The 26,319-nt window shown below is 46.1% G+C and overlaps 1 protein-coding gene across 3 annotated transcripts in view; it reads right to left on the reverse strand.

Annotated features, from left to right (window-relative positions):
- Positions 1-26,319, reverse strand: part of LOC144739097 (talin-2-like) — a 244,620-nt gene that overhangs the window by 65,343 nt on the left and 152,958 nt on the right. For all 3 annotated transcript variants that reach the window (XM_078622090.1, XM_078622086.1, XM_078622097.1), the window contains 13 exons: positions 25,928-26,041; positions 24,312-24,420; positions 23,230-23,438; positions 17,576-17,674; positions 15,445-15,612; positions 14,128-14,530; positions 11,296-11,462; positions 9,540-9,668; positions 7,004-7,117; positions 5,646-5,759; positions 4,268-4,402; positions 2,735-2,866; positions 1,798-1,900 (listed from right to left, as the gene is read on the reverse strand). In XM_078622090.1, the coding sequence (XP_078478216.1) occupies positions 1,798-1,900; positions 2,735-2,866; positions 4,268-4,402; positions 5,646-5,759; positions 7,004-7,117; positions 9,540-9,668; positions 11,296-11,462; positions 14,128-14,530; positions 15,445-15,612; positions 17,576-17,674; positions 23,230-23,438; positions 24,312-24,420; positions 25,928-26,041 (1,996 nt within the window). The remainder of the gene's footprint in view (positions 1-1,797; positions 1,901-2,734; positions 2,867-4,267; positions 4,403-5,645; positions 5,760-7,003; positions 7,118-9,539; positions 9,669-11,295; positions 11,463-14,127; positions 14,531-15,444; positions 15,613-17,575; positions 17,675-23,229; positions 23,439-24,311; positions 24,421-25,927; positions 26,042-26,319) is intronic.

The following is a 26,319-nucleotide window of genomic DNA, read 5'->3' on the forward strand; positions in this document are numbered from 1 at the left end:
TCACACATCGTCACAAATGTCTGACCCCCCTCCACCCCCTAGGTGTGTGACGTCATTTATGGACGGCCCCTAATACACGGTCTATGCGAAGGGTTGGGGGGGGGATGCGTGACGTCAGCAGGCACACTGCGTGACGCTGCCGCATGCGGGTGACATCATAGATGTGACGTCACTGCTCACTTGACGTGCAAAATATATCTATTATTGCGCCCCTCCCTGCCCCCCAAAATACCAAAGTCTATTTATATACTTTTTGCATTGTGTACAGTCTGGAAGCTAGCCACATGCCAAATTTCAAGTTTGTTGCATGTCGGGAAGTATGCTAAACATTTCGAACAGACACACATTGACAAATTTCCCTTTTATGTATATAAGCTAACAACAGCCTCAATCATTCCTCAAGAAGATCAGTAGGCTGTAACACAAAGAACATTCTTTCCTCAGTGTCAGGAAAAAATACTTTTAAAAATGTGTTCCTTGTTTTATAAGTTCACTGAAAGAACAACAATATATGTCATACTTTTAAACTTTGAAAGGCCACTGCTATCCCCACTGCAGCAACCTTGTGGCTCTAACTGTAGTAAATTATGGTGTCACTAGCTTTGATTTGGCATGCACACAATTGAGCGTTTTGTAACAATATTTCCTTACAAGTCATGAGTATCTGCACATCATGGTCTATGTTTGTATTATGGAAAGGTCCATGGAATGGCTGGGATGTAACTCAGTCAGTAGAACAGTGGACTCACAACTTTAAAGTTCTGAGTTTAAATTCCGACCAGTGTCAAAACTCTGCACACCACCTCTCTAAAACGAACTTCAAATCAATAAGTTATAATACTTAACCACGTTTCGGGGATGCAACAGTGGTTTCCTTATAAGAGTCCGGTGACACATCTTCCCAAAATAACGACCACTGATTTTACTGATTGACTTCGCACAAAATTATAAAAAATGTATAAACCTGTAAGGAATGATGGGTTGAATCAACCATCGACTGATATTTCAATGAGCAACTTCCCGACACACAGCTTGTGGAATACTCATAAGCGTAGCGGACAATCGGCTGGATTTTACGATGCTCGTGAAAACCTCGGAGCAGCGAGCTTCAAGGAGGGAACACTAAGTTCCATTTAGCGAATGCTTTTACGCGTGACTGTCATACAGTTACAAGCACTAGATATGCAAGAAAGTAAATAAATAAATAACTTGTCAATGTTATATGCGAGTGGACATCAGTCCACGTGGGCACAGAGCCATGTGCCAGCCTCTTCTTGCAGCATGTGCAGGGCAACAAGTCCCCCCGGCACACCCTGACGGACTGCGCCATGGTTTCCTGCTCCCCGGATTCACACAGAGGGCTGTCACCAAAGGTCGCAACCGGGTACCCGATACCCGTACCCTACCCGATACCCGGCTACCCATACCCGGCCGGGTACGGGTACGGGTAGCCGTTTGCGACCCTGGTGCGGCCGGGTATGGGTAGGCCGTGAGTCACCGGTGAGTAACCGTTTGTCACTCATTTCAGGTACGGTACGGGTACGTGTAGGGAATGGGAACCCGTACCCAGCCGGGTACGGGTACGGGTACACATTTGCGACCCTGGTGCGGCCGGGTACGGGTACGGGTAAGGAATCAAAACCCGTTTGCGACCTCTGGCTGTCACGTATACTCCAATCGATATTCGGAAGCGCCTCTCACACCCCCTGGTTACACTGTAGCACGAATTAACGTGTGTGCGCGTGTGTGTGTGTGAGCGAACGTGCGTCTGTTTGGGAATCGTCGCCCAGTTCCCACCGGTGAAGCTCTCGTCTCCTTGCGAGGCGGCAGTGAGGAGCTGTGCGATGGCAGAGCCCACGGTCTTGGAGGCGGAACCCAACTCGAGAGAGCAGGACTCCAGCTACAACACACGGCCGAGGCAGCAGGGCACAGGACGCACCATGACTCTCCAGAGAAACTCAGACGCTGTCTGCCATCCATTAGTATCAATCAGTCGATGGGGTCGTCGTGCTCGTCTCTAGTGGTGGTGGCCTTGAGTGAGTGGTAAATGCGCCATGGCAAGGGCATGTATGTCCACAGGAAAACGTCGTTTGACTTCCCCAAAACAGTTGAACTTATTTCAATTATTTATCAGGCCAAGGAATGGCCTGCATTGCGATGTTTGGCCAATTCATTTAACAGGCATTTGGTATGTGGAAGTCAATCGGAGTGCCCCGTGAAGACAAGACAGTCACGCTCAAATCTCCGCACAGATATATTCAAGAATCCCTTGTTGTACTGCCGCAATCCTGCCCATCTCACAGCTCATTACGAGGTGACAACATTCAACATGCCCTGCCTCCAAACACAAGTTGGTAGGTGTGCGCCTCCATGCCTCTGAGGGGTGCCACAGTGGCAAGATGTTAACTATCTCGCCTGGGATACAGGAGTTTGTGGGTTCGATCCCGACCCTGACGCCTGCTGTATATTTGGAGTTTTCATATTCTCCCCGTGGTCGCTTGTATTTTTCTCTGGGTCCTCCGGTTTTTCCCTCCATTTTTAGAATCAACATGTGTTTAAGAGTATTTGGCTGCTATAAATATCCGCACAATAAGCCACTTCTCGTCGGGCGATTATTTGTGGCCAGGTCACTCCTGAAAAAGAGCTACATATAGCTCAGTGGGCCTTACCTGAAAAAAAAAACTGCTGAAATAGTTACAAATGGTTTATACCGAGGCCCAGCTGGCACCCTCACCGTCTCGCCAGGCAGCGGTTTGAGGCGCCCCTGCGCCACCTCGGTCTTGGCCTCCTCCAGCTCATTCTCCAGCGCTCGCACGAGCTCCAGCGCCGAGTCTTGCCCCTCCGTGGGGCTGCACGCCTGCTGGGCCTGCGCCACGTGGAGACGGCGCTCAGATAAACCCGCTCGCACCGTGCGGGTTTCACACAGTGTGCGCCGCGCGGGTCCCGCACGCACGGTGTGTGGGGTGGAGCCGCGGTGTAGCGGTTGACGCACTGAGCTAAGAAATCTGGCCACCTGGGATCAATTTCCAGCCATGGTGAACATTAGTGGTTAACAATAGGAGAACCTTCCAGCAGAGGTGGACTCAGCTTTAAATGAGTGCCGAGTGTGTAAACATCAGCACCAGAGAGATAAACGCAGCAGGGAGTGATGCTGGCCACCTCCTATTAGCATGGTTGGCTACGTATGGTGCGAAATAAGTTCAACATGCGCTACCACCCCATGCCATGTTGGTCAAGGGGCTAGTTTGACCATTCTACACTATGGGAACCTCATTTGCCAGTAAAAAATATGATAAATATGATAATTGGTTCTTTACCCTTCTATCTGTTGCCAGATAGAAGGGTAAAGAACCAATTATCATAGTTTGACCATTATTCACAACGCTGGTGTCGGCTGGTGAAGGGGAGACCGGTACAAAGGTCGTTCACCACTGATATTAGCCATGGCTGGGAATCGAACTCAGGAAATGAAGAGCCGAGGCAACTTCCCGACTGTGATTTGTAACTTGAAAAGTTTTGACTGCAAGCTGCATGCTCTAAACCAGGGCTTCCAAAACTCCAGTCCCCACAACCCCCACCACGCTGCGTCTTTCCGAATGACCTATTTACTCCCCAAAAAATACAAGTTAACTCATTCCACGCCAGACGCACCCGATGCTTGTTAAACACGTCCCGTGTAACATGTTCAGAGATCACGACGTGGAACAGGCGCACACGCACACTGAGATCTCAGTCTTAATTTGAATTGGCTCTATTAACACAGATCGCGTAAATTGCTTAGCGCGACATGTGGCACGTGTTTAACTATCAACGGGCACGATCAGCACAGAATGAGTTTGTATGCGGATGTAGAGTAAATCGGTAAAACGCGGAAAGACGTAGCGTGGTGGTGAGTCGTGAGGGCTGGACTTCGGAAAACAGAATCGGAATATTTATTTATACCGGAGGAATCTGGTGAGCTATAAAACTCATTTTCACAGGTGTCCAGTAACCCTGCTCTGAACGCAGCATCACATGCGCATGTATTCTAGATTTGATGCTTTCGTGACTGCAAGGATTCATATTCTTAGGTTTTTTCGGTAAAGTCACGTAGGTAAAAAATTAAAATTAATAAAAATTATTTTATTTGACTTTTATTAATTTTAATTTTTTACCTACGTGACTTTACCGAAAAAACCTAAGAATATGCCCATGTATGTCAATGCATCCTGTAACAACAACAAAAAACCAACGGTTTGCTAATTCGCCTTCTTGCGGGCATACGCACCTTGTGCGCGGCGGCGCGAAGCTCGGACAGGCAGGCTGCCAGGTTCTTGGCGCAAGTGCCCAGCTGGTTTGACGACGCCTGGTTCTCCACCGTCGGCACGGCGGCACGGGCTGATGCCACCAGATGGTTGCCGGGCTGCGCAGCGCAACAGACGCCGAGGCGGTCGGGCGAGCGGTGAGTCATCGTCGCCGTAATAACGCGCAGCGCGTGATCTACCCACTGCCGTCGCCATCCCCCGTGGTGCTGCGACGCACGAACGGAAGTCATTGCTCCTTCTCCACTCTGGGTATACCCACGAGGGTGTTCCCCCCTCCTCTAATCTCAGAGAGAACACTGGATTTTCAGCAGAACACACGTACGGCCCAATTTGCACGTGCAGACAAATTTCACTTTTATCAGCCTTTTTTTGTGAAGATGTTGTCTTCATTACCAACCAGGTGAAGGGTTTCAGTCATAAATCCAGATATCAGTCTAGTTATGCAGAACTAGAGCACTGAGTGTTCAACCGAGGAGAGCACTGACATTATATGACAATGAGATTCCACTTGAATCGTACATCTGTCATTTGGAGGGAGTACAAGGGCAGTATTCTGATGTCACGCCAAATAACGACTAAGTATTCATTATCAAGAGTTTGGTTATCACAAGCACTCTCAACAGTAGATTTTTTTTCAGACACCAAAGAAAGGTGGTACCTATTTTATCAACCCCAACAGAGATGATGGGCTGAGTTGGGATCTGAACTCAAAACCTCTAGATTTGTAAGTCAAGCGATCTCCCCACAGTACGACCCAGTATAGTTCAGCCAGCCGGATTTACATTCATGAGATGCCAGTACCCATGTGTAGTAAAAAAAAAACAAGCTGGGAAAAAGACATGTAATGGGAGGCTATGCCCACTGAATTGGTCATAAAATCAATATGATCTAAATTCAAGCCCTTCCTCCTGCAGCTAATGAGAAAAACCATCGCTTTAGCAACAGAAAGTGCCTGAATGTGGTCTCTGTTGCTCGTAGGCTTGTGCCAAATGGTCCCCACGGTTTCGGGGGAGGACTGATCAACATGTACCTCATCAACAACACAAACGGCAGCAGTAGGCAACGATGGCTATAATGTACCGATGAGCTCTAAGGAGGGTGGAAACGGTACACACTTGCCTTGTTGTTCTGCTGCAGCCTAAAATAAAAATGGCACCATCTCCATTGCAGGCTGTGTGCAAGAATGTACGCAGGAATGGTGTTGTCACCTTGGGATGCAAAGCACGCTGGGACTTCCCATTGTGCTTCTGTTTTTCAAAATCACCTTGTCTTATGCATAGCATTATCTCATCAATAATTATTAATAAATGAAGTCCACACAGACCGAATATGCCGCGTTACCTGCAGGAAGCCGAGGCTGGACGTGATGAGGCTCTGCTGGGCCTGCTGGCTGTCCGGGGTCGACTGGCTTTCCCGCACGCTCTGCACGAGCTGGGGGATGTGGTCCGCCACCACCTGCCATGGAGACGTCGCAAACGACGGGCCACGCGGAGTCACAACCACAGACAACGACAGCGGAGAAGCAGCAAAACCTAGTCCTTCTCAGATTAAAAGCTGCCCGCTCGACCGATGGTTCGCCGCTCACATATTCAGGGCAGTCACTCTCTCGTTTTCCATCTATTGCCCCCGCTTGTCTTTCTGCTACTGCGACTATCACAGACAATACTCTCACACGGAGTCACAATCATAGAGAATACCGGCAAGGAAGCAGCCTTCACGTACTCACCATTCTCTCGTTCTTTGGTTGCTATATTGTACACTTTAGAGCATCTGCTTGACAACTGCGATGAAAACCAATTATATCTTCTTGGTTCTTTCGGTAAAGTCACGTAGAAGGGAAGTAATGAAATAATAAAAATAAAACATAATAAAATAATTCTCACGACGTTTCGGCCACAACGCAAGCAGACGTCCTCAGGTGAAGACCAGGTCTGTCGCTGTCTCCCCGACAGACCTGGTCTTCACCTGAGGACGGCTGCTTGCGTTGTGGCCGAAACGTCGTGAGAATTATTTTATTATGTTTTATTTTTATTATTTCATTACTTCCCTTCTACGTGACTTTACCGAAAGAACCAAGAAGAGGAATCCCTGCAGTCACGAAAGCTTTAAATCGAAACCAATTATATGTTAAATCAGGAGGCAAAGCACAACAACAGTCCATTGCTTGGCCATTGCCAAAGCAATTGCTGAAGTCGTTATGGGTGTTGGGACCAAGTCAGATTTTTTTTATCTCCAGTATTCCCTCTTTACTCGCGAGGGATACATTTTGGAGATGCTCATGAATATCACATTGCACAGATAATGACATTGGCCTCCAAATATCGAAGGCGCAACGTCTGCAGATGCTTCTAAAGCTTCGAGAAGTTATCCCTCTCTATCTCATCTCTTTATCTCATCCCTCTCTATGCCATCACTATCTCATCACTTTCTTGTATCACTTTCTCTCATCACTTTGTCTCTCATCACTCTCTCTCTCTCGATGCATTTGCATAGAGTTCAGATGCGATTTGCGAAGAGCCAAAATCGCAGATAGCAAGTCGTGAATAATGAGGGAATACTGCATAACAAATATTAAATGTTTCATTTCATCGCAAAGAAACACACCTATTAACATTTAGGTGCATCAGGCTAGGCGACTTCTGGACCACGGTGGTTCACAACTTCCCGAATGGGGGGGAGGGGGGGGGGGGCTCGCTCACCTTGCAGCTCTGCACCAGCTGCTGCTGAGAGTTGGGGCTCTTGTTGGAGGAGGCGGCGTGCTGCGCTGCCGCGATGGTCTGCGTGGAGGCAGCGGCTGCCTGCTTCGCTGCTTGCTGGAACGGCAGGGCGACGAAACGACGTGCATGGCAGTGAACGGCGGCAATGCGAAGTTGCATTACAATCTACGCGACGATGGCACCGTGAGCTGCATTACAATCCACGCGACGATGGCAACAGTGCAGCGGAGTTAAAATCTACGTGATGATGGCACCGTGAGCTGCATTACAATCTACGTGATGATGGCAACGCGAGCTGTGTTACAATCTACGTGATGATGGCAACGCGAGCTGTGTGACAATCTACGTGATGATGGCACCGCGAGCTGTGTTACAATCTACGTGATGATGGCACCGTGAGCTGCATTACAATCTACGTGATGATGGCAACGCGAGCTGTGTTACAATCTACGTGATGATGGCACCGCGAGCTGTGTTACAATCTACGTGATGATGGCACCGTGAGCTGCATTACAATCTACGTGATGATGGCACCGCGAGCTGTGTTACAATCTACGTGATGATGGCACCGCGAGCTGTGTTACAATCTACGCGATGATGGCAACAGCGAAGCGGAGTTAAAATCTACGTGATGATGGCAACGCGAGCTGTGTTACAATCTACGTGATGATGGCAACGCGAGCTGTGTTACAATCTACGCGATGATGGCAACAGCGAAGCGGAGTTAAAATCCGGGTTGGCGGCGCTCTGGTGTGGTGCTCAAATCGCAATCAGAAAGATGCTTAAATCCTGGTGGGCAGTTGGCTCAGCCAACTGCCCACCAGCATTTCTTATGGGAAGTCTAAAGCCATTTTTATTTTACCAGGTAAGGACCACTGAGCTATCTATATAACTTTTTTTCAGAAGCGAACTGGCCACAAATGATAGCTCAATGAAGTGGCTTATCTTGTGGAAATTTATCGCAGCCAAATACTCTTAATCCATGTTTCTAAATGTGGAGGGAAAAACAGGAGGACCCAAAGAAAAATCCACACAACCATGGTGAGAACATGTAAACTCCAAATATAGAGGCGTGGAATAACTGGCCATAACCACGGAGAACAGAAATTCCAAAGTTGGCGCAAAGCCACATAAAAAAACAAGTGCCACCAGCCAGAGAGACACTTTAACTTAATCGCCAGGATGGAGCTACGGCATTTCTGTAGCGATGCCAAGAATACCCTTTGATGTGACCTAATCAGCCACAAAAGTGGTTGGGTGGTTCAAAAATGCCGAGCCAGCTGAACAATGCTGAGGCAGCAATACATAGAGGCTCCATTCGATTACACAGAAGCCGCCACCAAAATTAAATTGGCGAATTAGGTAGCACGAAAGAGTGGAGGTCATCCTGCCTCATCGTCAGCCATCATGTGACAACTTACAGAAAAAAAAGAGAGATAAATAGGCACCAATGAGCAAAACAGAACGTTGCTATGAGGAGGTTGTAGATGTATTGTGTTTTCATGACAGGTTTTTTTATGGAATTAATAAACCATTTTGAAGAGGATAGTGGTTGATTTCAGCGTTAAAAGTATGAGACAGATGCTTGGAGTGAAGAAACCAGAAAATAAGCTTCCGGCCTTTGGGTATCAGTTTATATGATCCATGCTGGGAATTGCACAGAAGGAAAGAGAAAGCACATTCAAAGTCCAAAGCTGAATGTGGTAGGAAGGTATCGTAGGCACTGGGGTGTTATCCAGAGGTCATCAGCCAAGAGGAAGGCTGAAAAAGCCAGGTGGTGAGATACTCTACGAGTAGGCCTCAGAGGCCCAATGTTGACCAAGAAACAGCCACGCAATTTGACGGCAGGAAGTGATGGGGAGGTGTTTGATGTGTACTCGTCAACTACTCATTATCTGGAGTTAAATATTGACCCCACTACCCTTTGATGAATGGTAACAAAGATTAAATTCAGAAATCAATTCCCGATGTGTTCACACTTCACCAGATGGAAATGTAAGCCTGAGCTGATCTAGTGGAGGCCCAGAAGTGGTTCAGATACCAATCACCATGGATGTTAGGAATCGAGCTCATTTCACACAAAAAGAACCGCCGTCCACCACAAAGTGAGGGTGACGTCACCAAGGAGCTCTCGTGCCAGGCTAGGTGCAGACAAAGACGTTAACACACTGCACCAGATATTCGAGGATGAGTCGACCTAGGGGAGGCCAAGGACTGGTTCAGATAATCATCACTGGTGTTGGCCGTGAGTGGGAATCGAGCTCGGGTTCCTGGGTTCGTAGTGCAGCGCGCTAATCGCTGCACCACCACTCCCCTCGCAGAGACACACACACTCACACACAGCCATGGCAGCTGTAGAAAAACCCAGAACCGTCACTGCTCGTAAGTGCATACACGCGTGCATGCGTGCGCGTGCCAGAGCAAGAGTGACGATCAGGTGCGAGGAGCGGGGAGGTCACCTCCAATGAGCACGGTTGACCGCGTACGCCGTGAAAGAAGTTCAACGTGCATACCACACCTCGAGGCGGTTGGTGAGTTTTTTCTTGATGGCGTTTTGTGCCGCGATGTTGGTGGCGACGCGCAGGCCCTCAGCTGCCTCCCGCAGCTTCTGCTGCTGCTCCTCATTCTCCGGGTTGGCTGCCGCTCCCTGCCACCGACAAAAAAACACGCACGAGGGAAACGTTCAAACAAACGGCATGACAGAATTCATGGCCGTTGCGCTTCTTGGATACCTAGAATTGTTTTTAAGCGATCGTCTTTGACCTGCAAATGTATGGAAAAACCTCGGCTCGCCGGTCTAATAGCTCTGGTCCAGCTGGGAAAATACAAAGCGAATTCATGCTGAAACTGATTAAAGAAAAGCAATACGTGCGAACATGGAGTAAAAGTACAAATAAACAATGCTAAACTCCAGTGAAATAAATCAATGAACGCTCACACTAAGTAAACAAATATATTCGTGATGGAGCTAAGTAACACTGAGCTTGACGTTCTAAGTGGCACTAACACAGGACTGTATCAGAGTGATACTGCACTAGATTTGAAGCTTTCGTGACTGCAAGGATTCATATTCTTAGGTTTTTTCGGTAAAGTCACGTAGGTAAAAAATTAAAATTAATAAAAGTAAAATTAAATATTTTATTTTATTTTAATTTAATTTTACTTTTATTAATTTTAATTTTTTACCTACGTGACTTTACCGAAAAAACCTAAGAATATGATACTGCACTGACAACACGTGGCAAGCATGAGGGCCTGGGTGGGGGGGGGGTCACTGCTTCCACGTGCTCAAGGGGACAGAGGAGATAACGTTAAGGCAGCTTGGAAATATTTTATTATTTCGTAAGTCTTGCTATTGCGCACTCGTTAAAATCCTGTCCAACATGAATGCGCACAGATCACACAGCGAAAGCGCCTTGGAATGACAACGCTGCTATAAGTATTTTGCCAAACTGTCTCAGACTCAAGGATGGATCCCGAAGATCTGCCGCTGGTAGCCTGAGTCCAGAGCCTCCGGCCTTAGCCCGCGGTGAAACTGCGCTGGCTGTGTCGCCGCACAACGCGTGTGCGTACACAGAGCAGCAGATCACCATGGGGTGCGGATTAAAGATGGCTTCAATTCGGGTGCTGCTAAATGCGTTATGAGCCAACCTCATCCATTAAACTACTTTAACACAGTCCCCAACTAATAGCGAGTCAGCGTTGCATTAACATCATCATCATCAACTCAGCTTCAGTCACCTTCTCCATGCATTCTGTTTAAGACCCTTACGACTATACACCTCATCATTTCGTAAAGAAGGCGAATCAGCTTAAACGTCAAAAAACATTATTTTGTCGTTGGTAGTATAGAAAAAAGATTCACCCTATACCGAGGCTGGGCTTGGGATAGCTCATTATACTCTATATAGAAAAAAATAAAGATCCCCCCATATAGCCCGAGCAGACTGTTGGGGCAAATGCTGTTAGCGAGCACGTACGAAGGCCGGCACGGCACATAAAGGGGTGGGTGGCCAACACCACACCCGGCCGCCTTTGTCTCCCTAGGTGGCGATGCTTACACGCCGCACCAAGTACGCATTTGAGGCTGAGTCGACCTAGGGGAAGCCCAGGACCGGTTCAGATAACCGTCACTGGTGTTGGTCGTGAGCGGGAATCGAACTTGGGTCCCCAGGTTCGTAGCGCAGCGCGCTAACCGCTACCCTCAGGCAGGTCTCTCATGTGCTCTCCCTAAATGCCTGTCGAGTGAATTCGGCGAGGGGGGGGGGCAGCACCTTGGCGGCCTCGACCATGCGCGCCGTGGCGTCCGCCAGCACCCGTGCCGCCGCCAGGAGGTTACGGACGTTCTCCTGGTCCTGCTCGGCCTCGGCGTCCGCCTTGATGGCGTTGACGAGGTCCGACGTGGCCTGGGCCAGCAGGCGGGCCTGTCGCACCATCTCGCCTGCGAATGGGAGCGTCCACAACGTTATTTCCCAGTTGTGCTTTCGGTGTCACTAGGCGAAGAAACCATTTCGGATATTTCGCAGAGCAGTGCAAATTCAACATGCATAGATACGTAAACTACTTTCTTTTGAACTGCTTTTTATGTTTAGTTTGTTGTCCTTCCCCCGCACTTCTGATTAGCACGGTTGGCTATGGAAGGTGTGAAAGAATTCGCACATTCAAACAAACAGCCCACGGAAGTGGATATCACAGAGCTACCTCTGAAATCCCTTCAAGTGATCTCTGTGATTCACGTAAAAATCTCAACACGTTCATCGGTAACAGTGCTTTGGAATGAAAAATATGACAGCCTTATACATAGCCCATCAACAGAGGCAAGAGAGATCGAGTGGATAATAATAGTTGGAGACTGCACTTTACACCATGGGCCAAAAATGAGAATTCAATCATTAAAATGTTCCCCAATTAACATGTATTTAATTGCAAGAAGGAAAAGTTAGCCATTATTATTTTTTGAGTGACAGAAAACTCATCTTCTTGGTTCTTTCGGTAAAGTCACGTAGAAGGGAAATAATAAAAGAATAAAAATAAAACATAATAAAATAATATTATAATATTTTATTATGTTTAAAATAATATAATAATATTTTATTATGTTTATTATGTTTTATTTTTATTATTTTATTATTTCCATTCTACGTGACTTTACCGAAAGAACCAAGAAGATGAATCCCTGCAGTCATGAAAGCTTTAAATCGAAATTTAACAGAAAACTCTTACATAATTAAAAAGTGTTACTAAACAAACTCATGGATTAGCATAACCTACTTAGTGATGGCTCCCTGGGCCCAATGGTCATTTCAATAGGATTTGAGAATCTCAAAAGAAATGTAACGATGGAATGATCCCCGAATAATGTCTGAATAACACAATAATCCTCAGCACTCTGCGATCACCTCTGAGAATAATGCTAGTCGCGATGTTTATAATCAACATATTATTTGGAATTAGCAAAATAAGTTCAGAAATTAATTTGAAATGTGTTTTTGTGCAGTAATTTGTAACCGGTATGAGATGAGACCATGTATGTACATAAGTTGAGCTTCTTTCACATCCTACTTAGCCAACCGTGCCAATCGGAGGCGTACGGGGGGGAAGGACAACAAACTAAACACAAAAAGCAGTTCCAAAAAAATTAGTTTTCAATCATCCATCCATTACACTCTAAAATCCCAGTTGAACCAAACAAGGATGCTGCCTGGATTTCACACCGGGGGGTCTCCGCAGTGTCACAGCTCAGCTCTCCGACCTCCGAGCCACTCGGTCGCCTCGAGGAGCTTGCCGCGCCTCTCCGTCGGGACCCGCATTGGTGTTTGTGAATGCCTTTTTGGCCGGGTGGGATTGCAGCGTTCGCATAATACAGACACAGATCTCCCGTATAGTCTTAACAGACTGTTGGGACAAGTGCTGTTGGCGAACACCTATGAAGGCCGGCACGGCACACGAAGGGATGGGTGGCTAACACCACGCACGTGCCGCCTTTATCTCCCTAAGTGGCGATGATTACACACGGTACCAGGTTCAGATAATCGTCACTGGTGTTGGCCGTGAGCGGGAATCGAGCTCGGGTCACCGGGTTCCTAGCGCAGCGTAGCGCTAACTGCTACCCCACCACTCCCCAGGTTGGCATAACATCACCTAACTCACAATCGGTTCTTATTCCATTTGGTTACCAACTCAGCCCATTTTCATTGCTCTTGGGGCCAATTAAATACCACTTTTTGAGGAAGTCCACAGTGGCTGTGCTGTGCATAACGTGGCCGCTGTGATAGGAAAGTGGAATGTTTTTTTCTTTTCTCGCTCAAGGCCACCAAATGAGATAAGCGATTGCTACGCCGTGACTCAGATAAGCGGACAAACTTCGACTTGACTGAGGGTAATGAACAGTGGTCATCGTGGGGAGGTAATGTGGAATTTCCACCACTGGCTTCGAACTGCCCAAAGGACCAGAAACAGATATTTATGGGGCATAAATAACATTGATTTCTGTATTATATGACAAATGAATACATTTCAACTTGTGGTCGATCAAAATCACGATGTTTTGTTTGAGGTGGCAACTTCATGTCGGGACCACCTGAGGGGCTCACTGAATAGAAGAGTATTTTACATCTTCACCTAAAGAAAACTATTACACACATTTTACATGGATGCTTAAAATCCAAATTGAGGCTCGGTCCATTCTGAAACATATAATTAAGAACGCTGCGGCAGTGAAGCGAGACTTTTGCGTAACGAGTAGCATGAAGTCGCCAGTTCGATTTAATCACTCGACAAAGCAGTTGCAACAACAGTCCAAGTTCGTTGAACCTCTGTCCACCCAGCAGTCTAAATGGGCACACGACAGTTAGTCAATTGGTGGTGTGGTCAAGTGCGGGTACCCCCCACCTCTTCCAAGATGTATGACCAGCGTGGAGAAGCAGGCCACAATATTGCCTAGAGTGCCTCTGTACAGCGCCCTCCAGTGGAGGTCGTTCTACCGGCAGTGGGCTGAATAAGGAATAGCAGAGACCCACCACCTTTACCGTGCTGTAGTGTGTACAACTAAAAAACCAGTGGCAGCAAAGAGCGGAATTACAATGCACCGCTGAAACCTCACGTACCAGCGTCGCCCATGGAGCCGAAGATGTTCTCCGTGGCCGTGAGGATGGTGTCAGTGGCCTGGACGTACGGTTCCGTCTGCAGCTCCTCTTCTTCCTCCTCCTCTTCCTCGTCTTCTTCTTCTTCCTCCTCCTCCTCCTCCTCTTCGTCCTCCTCATCCTCAACGCGTCCGCCCGGGCCCGCGCGGCCCGTGAGGCTGGCGGCGTACTGGCGCACATGGCGCAGCAAGTCGTTGAGGGCCTGCGTGACGGCAGTGGCTGCCTCTCCCACCTGGCGCAGCAGCTCCTCCTCTTCGGTGGCGTCCTGCGACGCCTGCACGCAGCCCTCGACGGCGCGCGCAACCAGCTTGCCCGCCTCCATCAGCTGCTCCTGGCACGCCGGCGAGCGGATGGTGGGACCCACCACCTGCAGAGGGCGACGAATGACACGCGCGGCAAACATTTTTGTCAACGCTGCCTTCCGGCGTCGTGTAGGTCATGGGGGGCGGTTATTCGACCGCGCTTCCCCACAGGTTGGTCAGCGTGGGTTGGTGAAGGCGCGGAGAATACACGTGGCAGCAAAGAAGAACGATTGATTTTGCTGTACTACCCTCTCCTGATTGCCACGTAGCCCCTGTACCTCGCTATATTTTACCATACTAGTCAGTGTGGGTTGGTGAAAGTAGAGAGCGTATTATGAAGAGAGCGTATATGTTGGAGGACAGAAGTCCAGCACCACGATGGATTTTGTGGCACTGCACCGCTGCTGCCCACCACCGAATCCCAAAGCCTACACCAACCTACTGTTCATGGTGGTCGCCCTTCCACGCACAGTTGAGACTAAACCCTACTTAGCTTCCAAGACCTTATGAAAGCATGTGCATTCTCGGTAGTTTGGTCAAAAGCGACACATTACAAGTATGCACAGAAATAACTAAAGCTGGTGACCTTTGAAAAATTAATTAGAGACACGCCTCCAATCATGCATGCAAAAAGCAATTATCAAATCGTATATTTTGCACGCAACTGATGATTGTGACAACCGCAGTCACGAATAAAGACGCTATGTTCACCACAATGTGACAAAAGACAGATACTCAAATTACCACCGCGTAACGTTTTTTTTGTGTGTGTGCAAATGTGCAGAATGCCTCCTCGATGTGTTTTCTGGTTACAACTGAATCAAGACTCCAAATCATAATAGACCACTGACTCGCGAGGAGTGGCTGACCACTCCACGCCTTGTGGTAGTTAAGATGACAACATGCTTCGACCCTCCCTTTCGAGCAACGTTCAACAACAAACAAACAAACAACAACGACAATGACATAAGTGGCTAACCTTGGTGCAGGCGACGAGCTGCGAGGTGGAGAGGGCGCACTGGGTGGCGGCGGCGATCACGCGGTTCTGCTGCGCCGGGTCCTCGGTACGCTGAGCCACATTCTTCGCCTTGAGCACCAGGGTGGCGGCTGCATTGGCCACGGCTTTGGCGAGCTGCATCAGCATGTCCTGGGCCGATCAGGTCCAAAGTGGGTCAGGTCAACTCGTAGGAAGAAGAACTAAATGTCGAGCCACCCCACTCAAGTTCATTGAACGTTCCACTGTTTTTATGAAGACAAAGTGCCTTCTGTTGTCGAACAAACCCATTATCACTCTGTATGCAGTCCAGGAAATGAACAGCATGTTGTGGGAGCTCGAGATATCCTTAAGATGTCACCAGAGAGATGAATATGGAATTTCCAGTTGACACAAGGCCCAAATGGCGATGAGTGTAGCCTCTGTGACATTCATAATCTCATCTGACCATCGGCACTATTTTAAAAAATGGATTGTAATCGTGTCTGTGTTGACTTTTCACATTTATTTCCTTGGTATTTATGATCTCCTTTTTTACATCAGTTCAACAATCCAAGTTATGAAACTAAACCAGGTTTCAAAGCTTCAGCAATTCAGTTCATTGAACAGATGTACACATTCTGCTGGGAATCATCAAAGCATTCATATACTGCTGTAAAACAAATGAAAACGGTACTGTAATATAATTGATCATGATAGTCACAGAATGCTAAGTTTAACCTAAAATTCCAAATTAATCAAATTAAACATCAAACAGTAAAAGCATCGTCATGCTCCAACGAGCAGTGTCAGATCTGAACTCGTGGTGGAAACTCGACATTACTATGGAGGAGGACCGTCTCTCCATAGGACAACAACCAAATAAAAGTGGTACTAATTTTAGCAAACAAACAGGAATGATGAGCCGAGTCGACCCTAGATTTTTGGGCTAAAACTAAATAACAAAATAAACATCCACTGCATGACACGACAGCAGCAGTTGAACTGGATTGAGCAATTCAGCCGCTCGCGTTCTCAATTCAATCCAGCTGCGAACACAAGGAGCGTCTTTAGCAAGGGGAAATGTGTGGAAATGTACAAGAATGGATCCGCAATGGAATGAACAAAACAATACATCCGGAAAAAAACACAGTGAAAATTTGGTGCATTTGAGGATGTGTGCGTGTGTTTGTGCATTCATTTTTTATGCAAACACGATCCTAACAAAACGCAACGCATCACGGTGACTTTGGCACAACGACACAGAGGCAGCCACTCCCGGCTAATTGGAAATGGATTAAAAATAGAAGGCTGTGGGCAAGCACAATTCCGAGAGGGATTTAAGGGATGATGGCGGCAATAGGAGGGAAGCCAACAGGAAGCAAACACCGAACGTAGCTCCGGGTATAGGATTCCACGAAATTTCCATTGATAAAGCAAACAAATAGGCTATCGTTCAAAAGCTAACCTTTTCAACAGTCAAAAGTGACACGATATCTGACGTTCATTGGAATGACGAATGTTTGTGTCGTTTGTTCAGTGCCCTTGTAATGGCTTAACATGTTAAGGTGCTTTTGAAGTTGTCGTTATTGTGTGTGTGTGTATATATAAAAATGCAGCAGTATCTCAAAACGCTGGAAAATCTAAACATTTAAGGACAGGTAGAGCCAGTGAGAGAGTTAACAGGCAGTTAGAGAGGCAGAGAGTGAGTCGCGGGGTCAGTGGACGGGTGAGTGCATAGGTGAATGGACGAGCGATCGGATGAATGAGCGCATTAGTGAACAGATGGCCCACACATAAACACATTTATAGGCAAGCGAACAAGCCAGTGCAGGAGTGGGTCAACAGGCAGCTTAGTAAACAGACGGGTGAGTGGACAGGGAGGTGACAAGTGGCTAGGTGAGCAGACGAGAAACGAGATGGGCAAGTGGACAGATGAGTGGACGAGCAAGAGAATAAACACGGGGCAGGGACAGGTGAGCAAGCGGTGACGAGGACGAGCAAGCGGATACGAGACTGGATGAGTGAGCAGCGGAAGGGGCCAGTGAGTGGGCAAGCAGATGGACAAGTAGGCAAGCGGGCAGATGGACAAACCAGATGGGTGGGCAAACCGGAGACCAGGTGAGAAGGGCGCTACCTGGAAGCTTTGGTCGGCTTCGTCCTCTCCGATTGTCCTCAGCAACTCCCCGCTTGCCTGCCCGACGTTCCCGGCCGCAGTCAAAACGCTCTGCCGGGGCTGCGGTGACAATGACAAATGATCATAGCAAAAAAAAAACAAGCACATCGTCGTCATAATCATCACAAGCAGCGCGCACACACAGAAGCACGCACACCCTCTTACGCTACAACTCGCCAATCAGGACTGCGGGTGGCTGGCGGTGAACGTTCCCAGAGGGGATGGCAACCAGCAAACTGTGAAACATGTCAGTTTATAATTTGCACGTTTTTATCTGCGGCGGTGTTGATTAAATGTGCAGGAAAATTGAGCCTGCGTCCGTATGTGTCTATGCATGCACGTATGCGTTGCGCGTAACCAGGTCAGAGCCCGGTGGGACCACAATGCTCTTTTGTAAAGGGATTCCTTGGTCAATTTCAAAGCCTAATACAGGAACATGGGGGAATTGAGCTTGAATTTATTGTGGCACAATAGCAAACGGCGTGAGATAGAAACAATGTTCAGGAAAGTTAAAGTGTCTCCCTGCTCATGCGAGCAATGTGAAGGCACTGATTCTTAATAGTGGCCTGAAGCCAATGATGGGAATTCCACATTCCCTCGGGCCCTGAAACAAAATTATAAATACAAAGCGGAAAAAAACCTCACCAAACATATATATTTAATCTGAACTTAAAGCTTTCTTGACTGCAGGAATTCATATTCTTTGGGTCTTTCGGTAAAGTCACGTAGACAGGTTCAAATTAATAAAAATAAAATAAACAAAAAACTGTTCCGATGACGTACATGTACCCACACGTCATCAGAACAGAATCTGAATAAAAACTGATGACGTACACATACGTCATCGGAATGGGTGAACGTGAAAACAATGTAAAGTGTGTAATTACAATCGTAAAACTCTTCATGTAAAAATGTAATATAAAGAAAAATTCGACATTTCTGCAGTTTGTCTGTGTTACCGGCAATCATCATAGTGTAGGAAGACTTTCATCAAACAGGAGATTCAAACAGGGATGTGCATTATTAATATTATTACGTAATTATCACGTCTCGATGTGATTGCCATTCGACACAAAGCTGCGTTATCTACTCAGCCGCTCCATCTGTTTAACACCGAGTTAAAGGCACCTTTGAGTGCATTTACGGAGATGAAAAAAACATTCATTTGTTTTGGAATACTACACTCGGCGGGTAAAGAGATGTCTTTTGATCTACGTTGTTACTATGCTATTAAAATTACCCTGCCACTTGGTTTGAGGAATTTCGCAGATAAAACGGACTACGGAACAAATGTGTCATCGTGAGGTATTGCGCTCCATGCCTTATATGTTCATAAAAATGGAGCTAAGTATTTCTCTTGCATTTAACAAATATACAAATGATCTGGCTCGATGGCGGTGCAATTGTCAGAGTGTGCAACTTGCAATCTGCCACTTCTCCCACAGGGCCCTCAATAGAATGAGCCGCTCTGTGGAGGAAGATGAACAGTATAATTGTTCTGCCAACAGACTCATTCCCACCATAAAAGTGTGGCACTTTCATTACATGCTCAGGACTGTAAACAGGATGTGAATGCTGCCCACATGCTTGTTTGAACACCAAACCACTTTCATGTTTTACTTTTATACATTGTTGTTATTGTTAGGAGGGGAATGTCAGATGTTTGCCAACCTGCCAATTACATATATAAAGAGGTAGTCTTTATTTAAACAGGTTACCGCCATAAACATGTACAACTCTGGGAACCTCATGTGCCAGTAAAAATATGATAATTGGGTTTTTACCCTTCTATCTGGCAACAAAACTGACATCTTTTTTGTTTGTATTATGACTGCAGGTATTGCGGTCTATGCAAACATGACTCCATGTAAAAAGGTGTCAGTTTTGTTGCCAGATAGAAGGGTAAAAAAACAATTATCATGTACAACTCTCCCTAATGAATCAGGGTCACCAATGGAGATGGACATCACCCAATGCTAAACACAAATTCAGAAATATATTGATTACTTTCACCGTAGGTAAATAGCGATTGCACACAGAGCAAGACAAACAAAATAAAATAACGTCAAATTGTCTTGAATCAACCGGTGACCTCTTATTTCAAACCAGATGAGTGCTCAATGAGAAAACTTTATTTCAAAGGAGAACTGGGATAAATAATAAAGAAAATTGTATAAATATTATTAGATATTAATATATTTATATATAACCCATACATGCATACATCAATTATATATTACTTAGATAGATTATATAGCAATATTAATGATCTATTTTACATTAACGTAAACATAATGTTACGTATTAATTATATATGATGCATTCATTATATATATTATAAATATAATAACTATTTACAGGCTACGTATTTGTGTGGGGATATTTTTTCTATAACCAAAAACACAAGCAGGCAGTGTCTTATTTTAAACATGGAACCAATTCGTAAATTCGTATTAATGGCCTTGGTTTATCGTACCCAAAACACAACTGTGATTTCAAAACTATTAAATACCACAATCACTCTGCTGATCCTTAAACTGTAAGAGAGACTACTCGATAGATCACTCTAATTTGCTTGCGATTACAAAATTGTCCGGCTCAAGCCACATATAAAGCCCAGCATCAACTGCGATTATTTTATTTTTATTAGTTTCCCAGACATAATAAGACACCTGTCAAGCCACGTCTGATGCCATCCTATCGGACTGAGCAGTGCTGAGGTTTATTATGCTTAACTCACAATCAGAAGCTAAAATCCATGTTGTGGATATCTCAGACTATCCTACTTCCTGGGGTGATAAAATAAGCACCGTTACGTGGGGAGTCAAGAGTGACTGACATAGACTGACCTCAACAACAAGAATGTGGAATGTCACGTACTGGCGGTTATGGCGATTGGCCGAGATGATTCTCCAAATCCCCCTGCTAATTTAAGCAGTGAGACAATTTGGTTTTATCTGGAAGTTGTTGATTGTTCAACAGTTAAAACAAAAAAAATTGTGCAAATGGATTCCATCAGCAGGGAAAAAAAAGAGGTCCCCAATGCAAACACAGCAGTGTCTTCAATTGTATTTCTCAAGCGGTGCTGTGTGGGAATGGTGACGCATGAATGGGGACACCAAGCCAAGCTTGACGATGGCAGGGGCGAGACGAGGGGAGGGGTGGCGTCAGTTGTGGCATAGTTGGTGGCGGTGGTCGCTGGTGGAGGGAAAGTTCATATTTACATTCCGGGATGTGCTAATACTCCCAGACGAGATCACACGTTTTGATTCCCCAGGTCAGCGCATGATTGAGTCAGGCAGCCGAACACTTTGAGGTTAAGAGCAAACAGCACTCCGATTTCACAATCCACACCTGTGCCCATCCGCACCTCCGATTAGCATGGTTGGCTACGTACAATAGTTCAACATACATACATACGTACCAACACTCGATAAAGCCCACCGATTCCCAGATGCAGCGAATATTTTTTTTTTAAATCACCATAACTTCAGCCCAGTCTCCGAGCGCTGAGTGCAGCTCACGGTGAGAGAGTAGAGGCTCGAGCCGAGCGGCAGTGATTTGCACTGCGTGGATGTGCGTCAAGTCGCACGACAATCGAATCTGGCTCAGAAGCTCACGAGGAGCGAAGCTGGATTAGGTCCAAATGAAGTGGCCATAGCACTTACAACAACACGTGCCGAGGAAACACCTGCTGCACGCAAATAAATAAAATAGCACCGGCACACACTGGCCCCTGACCTCATTTCCAAACACTCGCAAGTAAGCCGTTTGCTTGAAGGCTGCTGCGTTAGCGATATGAAAAGTGGTAAACAAGGCAAGGTCGGTCATACCTAATAATGACGTCATGCTGGTGTTATTTTTATTTTCTCCTGCCACTCTTGATTGCTTTTCATAAGTATGTTTGTGCATACGCACATGATTCTTCCACCACCTAATAGTTAAGCAAAATGTGAACCACGGAGATGGAATGATGAAAGCAGTTCATGTGTAGATGCTCGATGTACCGTTGCGAGATGGCCATAGCTTGAAGAGGAATTCATCTAGCAGTGTATTGATCAGCACTGATGATCATATGAGTAGTGACTGTTTTAGAGTCTTCTGGGAACAGAAGTCTTGGCCTCAGATTTCTGAGTCCGTTTTGGGTCTTCAGACCTGTACCTTCAGAGTTTCCATACCTACAAGGCCGACTACTATGCAAGCTACAGAATAACATTATGTGGTGGTTAGGTCACAGAGGTAGGGCTGTGACTAACATGAGGTCAGGATGACCTTTTATCCGTGACTTGTTCTCCACTTTAAGGTCAGAGAACTTCATCCCACACACATTTCTTTCAAAATCAATGTCTTCAAACTTTAACGAGCATCGGGGTGGCATGAATCTGAGCTGATGGCGAAAATTCACATTCCTATCGCAGGAGGCAGTCTATACATATGATGATTAAATTTCGATTTAAAGCTTTCGTGACTGCAGGGATTCATCTTCTTGGTTCTTTCGGTAAAGTCACGTAGAAGGGAAGTAATAAAATAAGCCCAGTCTATTATGTTTTATTTTTATTATTTTATTACTTCCCTTCTACGTGACTTTACCGAAAGAACCAAGAAGATATGATGATTAATTGTGACTTCGGATAAAGTGATAATCTTTAAAATCAACCCAGATAAATGATGGGCTGAGCTAACCCCTCAGCTAGGATTTGAACACGTGACGTGCAAGTTCAGGGTTAAGCACTACCCGGTCTATATTTACATGCACGCATTCACATACAGTGTGTGATCATATGTATTTTAGTTTACTTGATTTGTTACACGGATGATTCTGTTGAGCCAGTTGCCCTGCTATTTTACAAGAGAGGTCCGTAGTGCGTGAGCACAGCAGCAACAAATACATAATACAAAGACGTAAACATTGCAGAGAAAGAGTACAGGGCCCTTAACTAGATTGTTTAGCAGTCGTAAACAAAACAAACACGAATAAAAACAAAGTGAAAACATGATATGAGAGCAACATGTGCTGGTACATGGTATAAGCAAGCAAATGCATGAACATGTGCTTGTGAATGAAGAATCATTTGGTTTGCAAAACACACATCTAATGCAAATGCCACACCTACTCCACCATGAACTAGGCTCCACGGAGCAGCTTGCACCAATTACATTACAATTGTGCTATCAGAGATGCCATGGGATGAATAAATTACAACTGGAATCCTTGCAGCGATCAGCACACCACCTTGTATGAGAGTACAACACTGTAAAACATCTATATTTCTTCTGAATGACATTGAAGAATCATTTGTATCGACACCACAAGCACACCATGGCAATTAAAATATATATTTTTTACGTTTAGATATGGAATACGCTGAAGAATGTAAAAAAAACACAATTTAACATGATTAGGTTTTTTTGACCATCGAATGAACCTATCAATGCACTCCACTTGAGAACTCAAGAGCAGCTAAAAACCCAGTCGAATTTTTTAAAACAGATTTTTACAGTTAAAGTGTTCTGAGAAGGCATTTACACCCTCAGCCATCCCGCCCACGTTGTGAAAACGGTTCCTGACCACGGCAACCCATCGCTCGCCGCTCGACACAAAACTCCTCTCTCACCTCGGCCGTGCTGGGGTCGACCGTCTTGAGCAGGTCGGACACAGCGGACGCGAGGCCTCGAGCTGCCTGCATCAGGTCCTGCCCGTTGGCCCCCTCATCGTCGAGTAGCGCAGCGAGCAGACGCACGCCCTTGGACATCTCCGTCAGGTTGGACGAGATGGTGGTGACGGCGCAGCCCACGGCCGTGTAGTCCGTGTCTGCGGGGTCTCCTGGGTGGCAGCAGCGGCGACAGCACATTCAGAACCCACCATGGGTCACCAACGAGGCTACGATATTGGCACGGAGGTCACCGGTGGTCACAGAATATTGGGAATGGCTGTGGCAAGGCCAGTCTTGCCGAAGGGGAGACCCGTGTTTGCTTCTCACAAAATGGTCTTCACTTCATGGATCTCGGAGGGATAATGGACTGCCTTAATATAAATATTCACATGTAAATTTATAATAATAAAGACATTATTTACAGAACTGTCAAATCTACTGTTGGATGAAGGCCCCCCCCATGCCATGTTGCTTCGTGGGGGTTGTTTACGCGTACTACACAACGCCGCTTGATGAGAGGGACACCCTTGAGATTGCCTGAAAGGCAACGTTAACATTGCCTTTGTTAACACTTCTTTTCCCAATTCAGGCAACACCCAAGTGTTGCTTATATTGACCGACTGCTTGCTTAAAGAGGATCACTGCTGTCCAATTGAAACAACAGCTATACCAATCCAGATGGAGTGTTGGCACAGTGGTTCACGTACTGTGTTCTGAACCCGTTCACCCGAGTTCCATTCCCAGCCACGGATAACATCGGTGGCGAGTGAATAAATGAACTGGTCCTGTGTCTCCTCCCCTTGGCCTAGCCTCCCCTTCATTAATCCACACTTACCAGCGTGGAGAAGTGTCGTTAAACAACCCAACACGACCGAAACAATGAGGGGAGGCCTTCACGCGCAAGTGGAAATGACGAACGGCTGTGATTTTTTTTATTACAGATGTTTTACACGCACCTGGGTAGAGTGATGAAATGCTGTGACATCATACGGCACAAAACCAAAGATGCTTACAACAACAACAACAAACCACCTATCAAGTACCTGCGGTGAGGTTGACGACGGAAGCCGTGTGAGCGGTGATGGCGTCCACCTGCGAGTGGATTTCATGCTTTGACTCGTCCATCTTGTTCCGACGCCACGACTGGGATTCCTGCAAGAAGCCGCACCTTGATAAGACGCCAGACCTCTCACGTTGGGAGATGAACAACGTTATTTGCAAAGTGACCCTTTTCCTGCCACCTGTATACCAGGTGAGGAAGTTAAAATCTCACCACCATGGCACCGCCAATATGAGAGAGTCAGGGGTTCTGGAGGCAAAGAGTCACTCTGAACGTGTGACCAATTGAAGTATCGTTTTATTTAACCTGCGGATGAAATAAAACCCATTCAGACACATGAACAGAGCCTCTTTTGCAAGGGTGGGGTATAGTATAACGTTACCCCTGACCACAAGCAAAATCATCTCTGTGTTGTGGGTGTACGCTGTGTCGCGAGACCCACGACTGTGGGCTCGTGGCGCTGTAAAGTGAAACCGCTCGATTTGCTTTTAAATCGATCTACATTTCCTTCCGTATGTCCTATCCAAGTGCCCGCCACTTTCATTCAAATGGCAATGCTCACCAAGCTCCAGACAATTGCGACCACGAACACTTACCTAACATAAAACTAAAACTTAAGTGTGAGGTTTAAAATTAAAATGTAATGTTGTAAAGCAATTTTGTCAATCCACTGCTGAATGAAGGTCCCCGCATGCCGAGTCAGTCATGGGGGTCGTTTGATCATACTTCACGACGCTGGTCATTGTGGGGTGGTGAAGGGAGTCGGTGCCGAGTTTGTGAAGTGTTAGGGTTAGTTCTGTTATTATAAACAGAAATCAGTCAATGATTGTTATCGATAACCAACAAAACGGATTTTTTTTTATTTTACCAGGTAAAAGTAAACGATTATTTGTATTGAAGCACTCACTGGATACAGTAAATCTAGCTGTGATGGTCCCACCTGATGACGGAGACTTGTCTTGCCTCCGAAACGTCGTGATTTATAATTTTTATTTCTATTATTATTTCTATTATTTATTTTTACCTACGTGACTTTACCGAAAAAACCTATGAGTATGAATCCTTGCAGTCACGAAAGATTCAAATCTAGAATGATTTGTATTGAAGATAATCACTAATAGTGTAATTGACATTTTTTCTGAATTACTCTCAATTAAAGTCATTGATGACCATTGTCATAGTTTGAAAACTGACACAAAGAAAAGATAATGGGAAACATCTCCCACAGACAATGGCACGTGTGCAAAAGTGATCAAGTGGTCCAATTATACTGGCTTTGCAAAACGTGTCTTAAAAGTGCTGTCGCAAAGGATCCTAATTAATTTGCTTCGTACATTCGAGCACTCACAGACCTTAGCGAGTGTACCGTAGCAACGGCTGAAAGGGTTGCGTCTTCAATGCGTCGTGTTTTAACATTTACGTGCGATAATTGTGTCAAGAGCGTTATCTCCCTCACTTCCGACTCAAGTTCGGTCGCTTAGAAAAATGTGCGTGGGCCTGCAATCGACACACTGCACTGTGCTACAGGCGCTATCGTGTTCCTGCATCCAAGCAGGGTATAGATTAGGGAGGTGGGCGGTGCGAATGGGGGATACTCACAGCGTCATCGCCAAGGGGCGGCAGGGAATCCATGTCTCCCAGGTCCCCGTGTGCCTGCTGCACGGCCTGCATGCTGGACGTTATGGTGCCCACAAGAGCCTGCTGCGCTGAAGACTGCACATGTACGCAGGCATGCACGCATACACGCACACGTGGGCAGGCAGGCGCAACATTAACATCCGCTCGCCAGTCTCACATGGGTAGAGATTTTAAAGCTGTTATTAAACAGCAACTGTTGTATAATAATGTTGCCTTCACCAATTTTTTTTTGTTCGATCCTGCTCCACTTAGCATGAGCTCCAACGATGAGAAAATATAACTTAATTTGGGTCTAACTATGTTGCGAATCATAAAAAAATATATAAAAATTCATGCTGCACACGCAAAAATGA

The sequence above is a fragment of the Lampetra planeri genome, chromosome 3 (assembly GCF_965212315.1).
Source record: "Lampetra planeri chromosome 3, kcLamPlan1.2.h2, whole genome shotgun sequence".
In the NCBI taxonomy this organism is placed as follows: Eukaryota; Metazoa; Chordata; class Hyperoartia; order Petromyzontiformes; family Petromyzontidae; genus Lampetra; species Lampetra planeri.